Source organism: Malurus melanocephalus, unplaced genomic scaffold (genome assembly GCF_030028575.1).
Source record: "Malurus melanocephalus ecotype Western Australia unplaced genomic scaffold, MMel_1.1 scaffold_171, whole genome shotgun sequence".
Taxonomy (NCBI): Eukaryota; Metazoa; Chordata; class Aves; order Passeriformes; family Maluridae; genus Malurus; species Malurus melanocephalus.
Window position 1 is genome coordinate 963,633 of NW_026623403.1, and position 14,165 is coordinate 977,797.

At 33.1% G+C, this 14,165-nt stretch overlaps 1 protein-coding gene across 2 annotated transcripts in view; it reads right to left on the reverse strand.

The window, feature by feature from the left end:
* RIMS2 (regulating synaptic membrane exocytosis 2) overlaps positions 1-14,165 on the reverse strand; it is a 440,099-nt gene that overhangs the window by 99,748 nt on the left and 326,186 nt on the right. For both annotated transcript variants that reach the window (XM_057372448.1, XM_057372449.1), the window contains 2 exons: positions 12,880-12,969; positions 4,674-4,706 (listed from right to left, as the gene is read on the reverse strand). In XM_057372448.1, coding sequence (XP_057228431.1) covers positions 4,674-4,706; positions 12,880-12,969 — 123 coding nt within the window. The remainder of the gene's footprint in view (positions 1-4,673; positions 4,707-12,879; positions 12,970-14,165) is intronic.

Genomic DNA, 14,165 nt, shown 5'->3' on the forward strand with positions numbered 1-14,165 from the left:
GTGATGATTAGGGTTATGGCCAGCCCTTTTTTTATGCTGCATAGATCCTTTTACAAGGTGATTTTTGCAGGATAGCTGGTGATGTTTTCCTGTGCTGCTGAAAAGGTGTACATAAATTTTGCTGGCCTTTATAAGATACTGAGGCCTACATGGAAAAAGGATGGAAGAAAGAAGTAATAAGTCAAATATTAGCTAAAACATTCCATTTTGCTTCTCCCAAGAATTCTGACACATCCTCCCTATATAAATGATATGAAATAGGAATTTTAAATTTCAAAAGAAAAATATCTGAATGRTCAGTAGGCCCTTATATTTTGTACTCATAAAAATCCCTTCAGATCAGCCACACTACAAACCCTGCCTTGTTTTCAGGAAAACCGAGCACAGTCTCATTATTAAGCTTTCCAGCATCCTGTTTGCCAAGCATGCTCCTCARACTGTGCACCACTGATACACTCCACAGCATAACCACATTCTGATACAGCCACTTCCAATCATAGGCACAAACACTTGATGACAACTATGCCTCTGTTTTCAGAAAAGTTAACAGGTATTAATAGAGATTCTTCAACCATTCTAAGAATGCAAGACATCTTCATTAACATCTCAGAAATGAGAAAGATGGTCAAAGGTTCAACCAAAGAACACAAAATCATCAATTTTGGTGGTGCACTTGAATTTAGGACTCAGGACAATAAMAAATTAAAATACCAAACCTTTTGCATAATTATGCTGTCATTTGAAATTACATAATCTGATGTTTTTACTACTTTAGCTTCAGCGGACTGATCATCAGCCTTTATTTTTGTGGTTTAGTACAGATGGCTACTTTGGAAGTCTTTGGTTTCTGGATTTAATTCTAAACAAAATAAAAAATTAGGACAAAGAGCCTCCAGCCATCCAGAATGATATCTCTATTATTATTCTAAGTCCCTATATATTGAATTTGGAGTTTACAAAATTAGATTGAATTTGGAGTTCACCCATTGGGTTTTCTAGACTAAATACATATTTAGATGCTTTAAATGTCTCTTTCACAGTCTAAGGCATCAGATTTTAAACAAGCCTGTCAAACTAAATATCACAGAAGTCTTCAGAGATGCACAAGTAATTTAATCATATTTGAGCTAAAATGTTACAAATTCTACCCAGAAATGTTTTTTCAAATTAAGGAAGATGGAACCAGAGCAAAGCACTATCCTCCTCTTYAAAGGAAAATGTGTCACAGAATACTGACTGTAACAATAACCCAAAAGTAGAGGAGTGTTATGTGCTGCTTGTAAAGGGTAAGCACATCACAGTATATCCACTCTTGGAAGACTTGAAAAACCTCTCATGGTACTGTAAGATTAGAATGAATCAAAAAAACCTGTGCTCCTTGTCTTCTACTACAGTTGATTTCTTAAACACTGTGAATCGTCCTTGCTTTTTCCTACAGTTTTTTTGCCATACCCTTTCACTATTTGGCCTCCACCGTCGAGGTCTATGAGCTGCTCTAATTTGGTCACTCATCTTCAGTACAATTGTTTAGTTTTTGTAGGCTTCATTTCCATCAATCATGTTATTACAAAGAAACTTTGTAAWAAAGCGCAGAAAAAAAAWGATATTTCAAAGTTCTTGTCTATTTGAATTTCACTCTGAAAGATAACAAAAACCCTAATCAAGCCCTTGTGTGCTCTTAACATGACAGTTTTGCTCCAGATGTTGCAAAAAAGGGCTTCAATGTCTATTTCCTTGCCTTTGATGGCCCTTTAGAAATGGAACAGTCCCCACTATCTTCCATCCACCTTAGAAAGTTTAGAATGCCTGGGCATCACTCTTTCACCCCTTCTCATCCTAGAATAAACCTAGAATTAATTACCCAGCACTATCCTTTAAACAGTCATGGATCTGCATTTCTAAGGTTTTGATCCTTTTTGTGACAGTTACTTGAATCAACTAGATTAATTTTTGGAAGTGTGAAGAATGTTTTCTGTATTTCACATGCATGAAGAACACCAGAAGTATTACGTGTAATTGCCAGCAATTTTTGGCACAATGATAACTTCATCTGACCCATCTTACGGACAAGAAAAAGGATTCTTCATCACTAAGGCTATTTGGCAAGAATTTCCTATGCATGGAAATTTCATATCCATTTCTCCTGAACGGAAGTATTCTYCAACAGTTTTCACAATATCTAAACCTGTGAAACATTTTAGTCTGAAAAATATGAAAACCCTGCATCTCAAAGCAGGTTTGTGAAAACCCTGCATCGCAAAGGTCCTCCTTCACCCAGAAAAACAGTGTTTAGCCATTAAGGATGCTCAAGCTCTACYGCTGTCAGATAACAAAATTTTTATTAAAATACTTTTGCTTCTTTGCTTTCTGAACTTTCTTTTGAAATATGCAGCATAAGTTTGCGCACACTTTCATGAGTTTTTTCAATTAAAAAATGTAGACATTTTTATAGTAATAAAATTTTCTTTTTTACCATTATAGATTATAATATCCAGAGAGAGGAAATGGCAACATATTCAGATATTTAGGTTTCACGAGACCTCATGGTCCAAAATCACTGAAAATCAATAGCTAATCCTCTAATTCACATGGATATTTGGTAACATKAAAAATATTAAGAAAATAATTTCCTACGAAAACCTGTAAAGGGGTAATCCTAAATCCACACTTCTTAAAGGAAATTCTAAAAAAAATGGGAGAACAGTTTGTCACAAAGTATGCCTTTAAAATGTCACCCCTGCTTTTTAGCTTTGCTCAAAGTGCCTTGTACTGAAATGTGTAACCTATTTTGTCACTAAGGCAAACATGGAAGAGTACTTGTTTCAAATGTACATCTGAAAATACATTACTATACACAGAACAAACTATTTTCTCCTGAGTTTAAGGGCAGTAATAACAACTATTGCAACTGCAGTGCTGGTCATGCTTTTGCATTTGTGTGCTGGACAATTTAATTCATCAGAGCCTAATACATTTACTCAACACTGTGAGCTAAGYGGTGATTTGCAGAAAAATTGCTGTGTCAAAAAAACTTAATAATACGTATTACCTACTTATATAYGTTCAAGATACACAGGTGATGAAAATAAATGTTTTTTTCTGATCATTTTCAAGTCTGATTTCTTCTAAGACCAAGAGAGATATGGGCTGGTTCCATGTTCTGGTTCAATACATTGATGCAATCAATAATTCAGAGGAAGGTTCTTGAATAAAAAGACCCACAACTTTCCCTATCTTTTATTATGAACAGATAGGATATTGGTAACCCAATCATCTAATTTCATTTTTGTAATAAAAAAAGATTAAGGATCACTGCACAGGGACCACAGGGACTGGGAATAAATCATAAGCACAAGGTAAGTAAATTCAGTCTTTCTGCAGCACAATTTATTAATTCCTAATAGCTGTAATTTACAAAAGAGGGAATTCAGAAAACACTGCCAGTTGTCGTCTCTATCCATCCCCAACTTTTTTAGCCTGTAATTTTAACAATTTCTATCTTGAGATTTGTTTAATGTGAAAACAACAGCAAATAACATCTGCAAGACCCTAGGACTCTACTTTGGACAAGAGCAGTAYGAAAGGTAAGACTGAGCTCTGAATTAGCCACTCACAGTAGGGAAAACACAAAAATGTTTCACTAAATATCACCTAAGTTAATGGGCAGGTCAATGTACCCCAAAACTTCTCCAGGGTTTCTAACCTAAATGGCATCCAAGTGGTTTCTCTAATTAGTTGGAATAATAGCAGAGACACAGAAAATTAATCAAAGCTTTTACACAATAATTGAAAAAAATTAAATTTCATAGGTGAATTTAATTAACTTAAATATGARGAATTTCGCTGTTGTTCTACATAAAACAATTGAACAAGCAGGGAAGTGYAAACAAATACTGAATTTTCAGAGCTAGGATGCCTCGACAGATGTTAGTTCTCTGCCAGTAGTATAAAGTACATAGAAAATTCAGTAAAATGGCAGATTAAAATTTGTTATGAAATAAGAAACCATAAGCACAATACGAAATAAAAGCCTCATAAAAATACAGCTAAGTTAGAATGTCTTCAGTGCTCTGGCTTGTTGCTCTCATACTATCATAAGCTTATGTTTTATTGATTTACACTTTTTGGCATGAGAAAAGAGCTTTTGCTCACTAACAAACATACTTTTAACTGAAACAGATTTTATTAAAAAAACTAAGTTTGGAATTCCAGTGCATGAAATCTARCTTACTGAAATTCAGTTTTGAAATTATATCCTCCCAGGGCCAAAAATTACTAGTTACAAGAGTTTCCACAGTTTTTGTAGCAGGTTTCAAATGCAAAGATAAAACAAGTACTAGATTGCTTTTACAATTGTGTTAGTTGGAAGTTTAAAGGTTAATTTACAGATAATTTGAGATGGGAAATAAGAACTGATATGATAGAAATCAAATCAGTTTAAAGTCTTAAGGTATAGCATACTTGTAATCCCCTTTCATCACTTTTTATACATAGTTTATCGGTAATAAAGATTACATAAGTGTCTTAAACTTAAATTCTTGCACCTTGACAGTATTTTGCCACTTTATTGAGGGGGAAGAGAGGGAAAAGTATGTGAGGTGAGCTGTGATAAAATCTATAGAAAAGGTAAAATGAAAAAAATAACACAGAGAAAAGCAGTAGAAGAGACAGACCTGAGTTTGTTCTCCTTGGTGATTCCGCTTCTTCTGTGATCACACCGTGTAATGTACAGACATAGACAAAGGAGATGGGCGTGAGAGGATGTATTCAGAAGGTTAAAACTGACACTGAGGGAAAGGGCCAAAAATTGTTTTAGAGAGAAGTCTGCAGAGCAGAGTTAGTAAGTGGAGAAAAAAATAAAAGACACTAGAAAAAAGAAAACTGAGAAAGAAGTGGTTAAACTACTGTTGTTGGAAAAGAACAGTAAAGACAGAGTTAGTATAGGAGCTGAGGAAATAATAAAAGTTATAACTGACAGCAAAGTCAATCCTTGCAATGATGCTGAAGAGAAAGCTGGATAGTAAAAGGTATGTTAACTAGCATAAATACCTTTGTTCATGACTTCAATTTTTTGAATGTTATCTGCTTGAATGCAAGTATTATTTTTCTCTTTCAAGTATTGAGCACTCAGTTTAATGTCAACAATGGGTCTTTTATTATTAGATTTTTCAATTCTYAAATTATTGTAATTTATGCTGAACCAAACTTCAGATATTCAAAACAGAAAATAGATTTTTATCAAATGTATGTACAAGCTCAGACATTTCGGAATCCACATAATACACTCTGGAAAGGACTGCATTGTTGTAACACTCTGCCAAAGGCAAAATTACCAAGACCAAAATGCAGAATGTGAGAAAGGAAAATGCATAGCTATTAACTCTCATGGTCAATTCAGGACACTTTTTCAGAATCAATGTTTTTTCTCATCTCACAGAAATCTAAGTTACTACAAATGCATGCAAGTTAAATGCCAAAGCAACTATCTCATTACTTACTTTATTACTTCACATTCAAAAGCACACTGCCATTTCAGACATGGAAAACATCTGAGGGACAGTGTCATGTTCTGTACTGAAAATCTATTTGTAGCAAAAGAATGGGAGGAATTCATCTTGAAAAGTAGTAATAATTACAAAGAACTGTGAAGCCACTGTTGGTAGCAGAACAAAAATCATCAGAAATAAAAATTTATAAACTTGCCCTAATTTCAACATGCAGTTTGTTAATAAGTCACAAAACACTGCTCAGAAACCATTAAAACTGAAGATGCTAGATAAATAAGTCCAGAAATTTTTGCACACCACAAAAATATCTGTAATTTTATCAGCATTTTACAGTCAACATTGAGATATTATTGAAAAAATGCAACATAATTGCAACATAAATCAATAAACAAAATTAAAGACAACACGAAAGTTTATCTGATAACCACTGTGTTCTATGCATAAACAATTTTATATTATAGCTCGTAGATTATATTTTCATCTACTATCAAATGCCAAGACTYTACCAAAATTGTTGTAAAAACATGCATCTTGAAACATACATAATTAGAATGTATTCTTAGGCAATTAAATTTGCTTTCAGAATGAACACACATTAGTGCTATATATGAGATACATAGTGTGAAAGCATAGCAGCTGTCAGTTTTGACAAAGGGTGCTATGTCTTTGTATATTAAAAAAACAACAAAGGAATATAAATATGTTTTATCTGGGCAAGTACAAAGAATTGAAATACAAATAARCAAAGAGAAAGATCTAATTCTCCATGGTGTATTGCAGCTCATGTTAATATAGTATAGCTATAATTGCTGTAACTGCTAAATAAATAAATAAATAAAGATCAGCACCACAAAAACATATCTACAAGTATYCAAAATGTTCTGAAAATGTTTTATATTACATATGCATAACCCTGAAGTAAGCACTCCTACTGTAGCAAAACCAGTTATTAGAAAGACTCTATCATGACCCCATTATCTTTGGTTTATGATTTTAAATATTTATAAGAATTTGAGACATATACTGCAGCAATAAAAATCCTTCTCTATAAATTTTCAAATATTAAATCACATTATTTCCAAACTTGGAATATGTCTAGTCTGGTAATGCAAGGTATTCTAGTAAGGTCAGACAGACACAACTGAATAGYAAGGAAGTCCTCTTAGAATATTTTAGAATCAAATGACCAATATTTGCATGCATATCAGTCATGTATAACCATACTTTTTAAAAATAGTGTTTTAAAAAGCCCTCATGCAAAGTATTTGTTATGGAAAAATATTTACATGTTAAAGTGGCAATCAAAAATCATTAGTTACAAATATTTTTCAGTTTTAAGTTTTTATTTATCAAATATATTAGAAGAATAATTCTAATAGAAGCCAAGGAAAAAGAATTAATAATAGTTTCCTTCTCACTGATACCTGATCAACTGATACCTCATCTGTTGAGATAAATGGATTATAATGTTTTTGTATTTATTCTTGGAAATATTAATGAATTAGTAGAAGTTGTGGCATGGTAATGCACCAACTTCTTTCGGTTAATGATGATAAGAAGTACTAATAGACTGATTATTTTAAACACAATACCACAATTTTCTCCTGAATAAGAAGCCATGTCATAAATTCCAAACAACAGTTTGAAAATTCTCTGCCACTGTAGCTTTTCATATACAAAATAGATCTTTTTGAATAAATATATTTAAATGCAAGAATAAAACAATGTCATTGATTSTATTAAATTTACATCTCATCAATGGTCAGTCTTCATTTTAGAGTTATTTCTTTGTTCTTGAATTAGYGTATATTGGCATCAATTGTGCATATCAGTGTACAAGAGTGGTATGTATAAGACTAGTATGTAAGGATTTAGAAATTAATAGAAATCTCAGTAAATAAACATAAAAAGTAATAAAAAACTTTATGCCTGAAACCTCTACCGAGAATAATTACCATCTCTTTTATCATGCTTTAAATCAGAACTGTTCATTGTAAGTAAAGTCATCCAAAGAGAAGTATTTAGGAACTCAGTATTCAATAAACTTTACACGGCAAACATGTTCAACTAAAATTCTTAAAGCAGCAGAGAATAGAGAGACATAACTTGATTACTCTCCTTTTTTCCCCCTCAAGGGTTTTCTTGATTTCAGTTTTATGTTTTCCTAAGAACCAAAGATCTTTCACTGCAAATATGATCTCAGATTTGAAAAGACTAATTTCTGGRCACCCTTCACAAAATAAGATATCCAATAGCACAAATAAGCTTAATCTTAAAACATGGAAGAGACTCAAAGATAAAAGGCTCCATAAAGCCTGTATGTTCCATAAAATATATGTCATTAGTCTGCATGTGATTAGACCTGAAGAATGATATCATAAATTTAACCCTCAGGAAAGATGTCCCCTCACACCATTCAAACTCTACAATGCTAAGGATACAGATGTAGAGGAGTGAATAGAAAAGCTAAACCCACAAATATTTGTTAGTAGAAGATTTACACAGAAAGGTTATTTTACTACGTTGAGATGTGAATAGGATCAGAATCCCTTAAAACTTTTTAAAAGTATTAAGACACAACTAGATACAGAGCCTGTCCCACACTTCTGATTTTTTTTAATGAGGTAGCCCTTTTTAGTTAAAGTAGTTCTTTATCTTAAAGCATAAACACATACACACAAAATCACAGCTACATACTGGATGTATACTGACATTTTTACTCAAAAATATAGCAAGAAAATACAGGAAAGACTGAAGAAATGCATTTAATTCTGCAATTACATAATAAAGGCTATAAGTAATAAACACTATGTAAAGAATGCAATAAGTGAAGACAGCATGAAAAACCTTACTCTTATTGAAATAGTGGAGTAGTAGAGAAAAAGGTAGAAAATAACAGAAGAGATTGTAAATATTCTCAGTATCAGAAACTCTCTAAATCAAATTAAGCCATGTAGACTGCATAACTTTTTCATAAGTCTCAAGAGATAAACTAAATGAAGAATCCAGAGATAGCTTCTATTATTTTGTTTCTCTGAATAAAGTTCACATGGTGATTTTGTAAGGGGGAAAAATATAAAATGATAACACTTCAAAATATGAATGCGCTATAGTTACACATTGGATTGGGAATATTATGAATCTTGAAAAAACAATTACCWCTCTCTGTCCTATCATTACTTTTTCTATTCCAACTCATTTCAAACCATATCTTCCTGTTCATAATTTTCAATCTCTCATACTTTCAATTCTGACTACAAACTTCTTTTAAAATAAACACAGCTTTATTTTAAATTATTTTTGACTACTGTTCTCACACTACAACTGAATTAATGATAACAGATAAACTACAATTAGYTTACATTACATTACATCAGAATTATTTCTGAAAGTCTTTATCTGTATACAGTCAAGGCATAGTTGATGGAGAGGTATCCAGGAGAGAGACATAAATATTCCAGAGATAAAAATAAGCATCATTCCCTTAAAACTGAAAGCAAATCTATCCATCTAAAGACTTAACATTTGTAAGCACTCATTACCTTTATATTATCTGATGCATTTAACCTACYATTGCTATGATTTTGGTAAAATTTTGTTTTACTTCCATGTAACAGAAATATGTCTTTCCCCAAAATAATTACAAGGAAAGTCAATTTTTATTTAATTCCATTTCAAGATGTGTAAATCCATTTTAACTAATATTTTGGATAGTGAGACTGATTGGACAATTCAAAAACAACTGACAGGGAACAGAAATGAGTCTCACTGCCATGGTACCCTAAATGAGGTGATTTTGCACTTTTAATTACCTTGACAGGTTCAAGAGAGACTAATGATGATACTGTTGAAAATAATTTCTTCTTAAGAAAAACAGTATCCTGCCCAACCTCACCTGTAGCACTACAGGATGCATTCTCTATGCATAACCCTCTTTTCCAACTTCTTCTTTTAAGTCCTGATACCAACAAATTTCAAAMCCATGTGACTTTTTTTTGATGTTATACCTTATTTTTTTGCTTTTCACTGACAAATGAAATCTGATTAGAGGGCTAAAGCTTTATTCACTTTCTTTCAAATACCATCCATCTATTACAGCTCAGAGGCATTGGTGAATGCTGAAAAGTACTTAATAGTCTTAGGTATGAACAAATAAAYGTTTCTCATGCTCTTTGATTTAGTGGTGTCCTGAGAATGCAGTATTCTCTGACRGAGTGCTGACATTAGCTAGAAGAAGGGCACAGATTCAAAATATGGTTTGAGTTTTTACATTTTGCTTACCTATGATTCTGGAGTTTTACCTTTCCARCTCTTCAAAATCTTTGCATAAATACAACTGACTTTTTGAAATAYACATAACACTAATTTTGCAAGTTTCATTAGTACATAGAGATTGAAGATACTTTTAAAAAAGTTGATTTCTAATATTCACGAAGAGAAATTTTATCAACATTTTCTGTTGAAAAGCCACATTGTTCCTTTATTTAATGACTTTGAATTGTCTTCCAACAATTTTGCTAATCCTATTTCTAGTCATGCATATTTCTTGAATATTAATGATTTACATGATACAGTATTACTGTTTCTTTTGGGGGGATTGAAATTATTTTTATTATCTATTTATGTTTTTCTTTACAATTTGCTCACAGATGTCAGTTTTTCACTCATATTATTGATGTAATCAATGTCTATTTCTTCTTACAGATTTTCTTAGCCATAATACTGCCATGACTATTTCCATGGTCAGGTTAAATTCTTAACACACAGACTGCACTTAAAGACAGTATAAGCTTTCATAACAGTCATATCAGAAATCTCAACAACAGATGAGAAGGCAATCAAAACATGGGAACAATATCAGGTATTCCTGTTTCTCCTTGCCTCCATCGCACCATCTGCATGCAGGGACTTCACTGTTTTCTGTGCAGACAGAGCTTTTAAAGCATTCTCAGATGAAAGAAAGCGCAATCCTGCTCACAGGTAAATCCCATTTTGGAAAGGTTCAAGGAATTTGAAGTTTCCTGAGGCAGATTCTGTCAGACTGCATCACCATTAGATCATGATCATACATACAACATAGCTCAACATCCAGATGTGAGYACAGCATTACTACACCTCATTCTAGATGTCCTGACTACGGCGCTTGAAAAGTAACTGCTTGGAATGACATAGGGATGTCTATAGGGAACAATAGTGTGCCACACAAAGAAGATTATGACAGTCCTGGAAGTTGCATTGATTACTCTTCGACTTCTACCACTTAAGCACATAGGGCTTTTTGACAAACAGGATCAGTTTGGAAAAGCATCTGAGAATGCAGGTGCCATTTGATGCCCACTGCAGAGTGCTCAGATCCACCTCAGATGCTTCTGCCTCATGTATCATCATCACATGCAGAAGACACTAYTTGTAACATAAATCAAAACAGAAGTTATGCTCTTATCAGGCATCAGCCCTCACAGAAAAAACTAGGACAGTAGAATGAAGAACACAACTTTTACTCAACTTCGTATCTATTCTAGACTTTTACAATTGAGACTGTGGCTTTCCAAACYAATTCTGTGTATTCCCTGCAAGAAGGGAGATCAGTGTTCTGTTCCAGACAGAATAATAAATAAAAATCAGATAAATACTGGTTTAATATATGAAACTCTTCTAAAGTGTTCTAAAGAGGAGTTTTATTGTCCATATTTGTTTCTGATTTCTATTCTTCTGCCTGTTTCTGTCTTAGAATTATAAGATTTCACTCATGTTCCAAAATCTAGGATGCCCCAAGAGCAGCCATCTAACAAAATACAGCTCCTCTTTCTAAAAAATTGAGTAGGTGGCCATAAACAAGTACTGCCAATAACTATAAATAAATAATCTGTCTAGAACCCAGCCCTAATCCCACCTCACCTGGGAGATGGAGATAATATCCCTACTTAGCTACTATGTAAGGGAAAAGTCTGGGCAGAGACATTGTTCTGCTGAATGCTCCCTGGAAAGACAACAGTGCATATGTGTAGGCACTGTATTATGAATCTGTCATGCAATAGTTAAAAGAGCTRGAAAAGAAGATAAATCACATTCTGATCCTTATGTGCAGTATTTGTTTTACCCTCTAACTTCCTCTTTTGCATCAAAAAGTCAGGGAACAGGAAATGCAAGTGCACATCTGGCCTTATAMAGCTAGGTTGCCCAAGTCCTAGGATAGAGTCAACCCATATTTTTCTGAGTTTCTTCAGTTCTGAGTCTTGCACTTTCCACTGTACAGTAGCTGAGCTTCAGCAAAAAAAACTTGGATATTATCAGAATTATATTATTATCTAGGTGAGCAGGAAAAGGATATTAGGAGCATTACTTTAGGAGGTGACACCGCTGRCCAATCTTGTAAACTTTAATTTGTGTGATGGGGAGAAGTGTTGTTATTAGACGAGACCACTCTAATATGCTCAATAGAGAGTTATTTGCAACACAAAACTGAACCTAGGTATTTCTGGAGCTGAAAAATGCCCATTCACTTGAGTAGATGTGGAACAACCCTTAATCTAGGATGAAACCTGCAATACAAAGATCCCTTTTCCTGTTCTTTTSCCTTCCCTTTTCTTCCCTCCCCTCCCTACTTTGTCTATTCCCTACACTGTGCTTTCCCTTTGCAAGTGCATTTATCTGATTAGGACCTTTCATTCTCTTATTCTGAAGACAGAAAAATGCTGTTATTACCATCATCATTATTRTTACTAGGTTTACTTTTTTTATTGCTATGCACTTGTAGGAACGAAGATGGCAGAATAATTGAACTTGACATTTGGGGTGAAAGAAAGCTTATGATAGTTTTTTAKTTTCAGGAGAAATCCATTCACGTACAGAAGGAGAGAAGGGCTTTTTTAGATCTGAGAGCTCTAGACATACAAAGATATAAACTGCAGCTTGTATAAAAAATTAAATTGGAACATTATTTCTGCCATGTGTAATGGTGAAAGAAGATTTCAGATTCAACCCTGTAGAAAATTATTTTCCCACCATACATGCAGTAAATACCTTGGTTTGGTCAACTAAATAAGAATCAGCATAGTTAATATTTGGATTCCTGAGGCTTGTACAAATATATTAAGTCATAACARAATTCAAAACTAAAAAGCAAATTATGTCTAATATTGTGCCAGGACACTTCTTTTCTAATGAATGCGCATTCTAACACAATTGTTTACAAAAGCAGATCTATTTTGGCTATTCTAAAACAACTATGTAATCTAAATGGTCTCTACATACTAAAAGTTTCACACCAAAGTGAAAAAATAAGGTACATAAAGCACACACGCATTACAAAAGCATGAAATGTGGTTTTATAGYCTCATGCTTTCATGTGGTTTTCCAAACCCTGACAAACCTGTCTCAGAATGGTSTTTCTTTTTCGGCAATGGTTTGTCATCAGTTATTGTACCATTCACCTTTTTCTGCTGGTCCTCCCATGTAACTTCTAGCATAAACCAAAAAAAAATCAGAAATATTATGTAACTTACATTATAAGACAGCTAATATCATTTGGGACARCTCATTTTAAACAAATGTGTTATTATTAACATTAAAATTTAGATTAGTTCTTAGAGACCTGTGGTGAAGAGAATTAGTACACATCTTAAACATTCTAGAGCATAAGAKCTTATCCAAAAGTTAATATCTATGTAACTTGTCAAATATTCTGCTGTCTTTAATATTTAACAATTGGTGCAAAMAACAGGGGCTTGTTTATGCAATAATTTGGTCCATTTTTAAAAGCTAGTGCTCTACATTTTATAGCTTTTTACATTATCTTTGTGTTTCTGTAAATTATAAAGGAAGTTAGAAACATATTGGTAAAAATGTCTTTGCAAAGGCATAATTAATAAAAGCAACCAAACAAAATAAATGAAAAAAAAAATAACCCAAACCCTGAACAGGTAATTATGCATGTTTATGTTAAGTTGAAAATGTGTTTTTAACAAATAATTCTTAAGCAAAACCGTCAGATTTACTTTTGAAATCTGGAATTTGATTTTAAATTAGGTTTTAAGGCAGGCAGATTAAGCTATTCAATAAGAACACTTGCACCAGTTATGGATCCTGTATCTGAAACTGGCATTTCTGATTGAACTGCTTYGGAAAAGATCTATAGGTAGAAGCATGTACACTGCTCCACAGAACTACATTTTCTAGACTTGAAAGATATTGGTCTTTCTGAAGTTGTCAAATATTTTATTTTTAAACTTTAGATCTCTATCTTCTGACRAACTAGGTAGCTAGCATTAATATTATCAGTTTAAAACCCTTTGGAATCTCATGCCAAAACCAAATCTACACAAATTATCAGGACAGATTCAATACTCTGAACTCCATTTTTKCTTTGAGCTTTCAAGAATCTGCTTATTTTGCTGATCCCACAAAGACAACCATTGCCAACTGATGTTATCACTTTTATKGTCACAGAAATAGCCAGTGATGGAGAATAATATGATATAGAAAACTTTTTTAATCTTATCAATTAAAAAAATACATAAAGTGATTTTAGCCTATGAGTTTTTCATTATTTTCCTTTTTTAAAGAAGACTGATGTATATCTAACATGCAAAATGTAAACATGAAAGTGTTATCTGTAGGCATCCTGCAGCCTTCTTTCCTGTGGATGTTGTTGGTCCA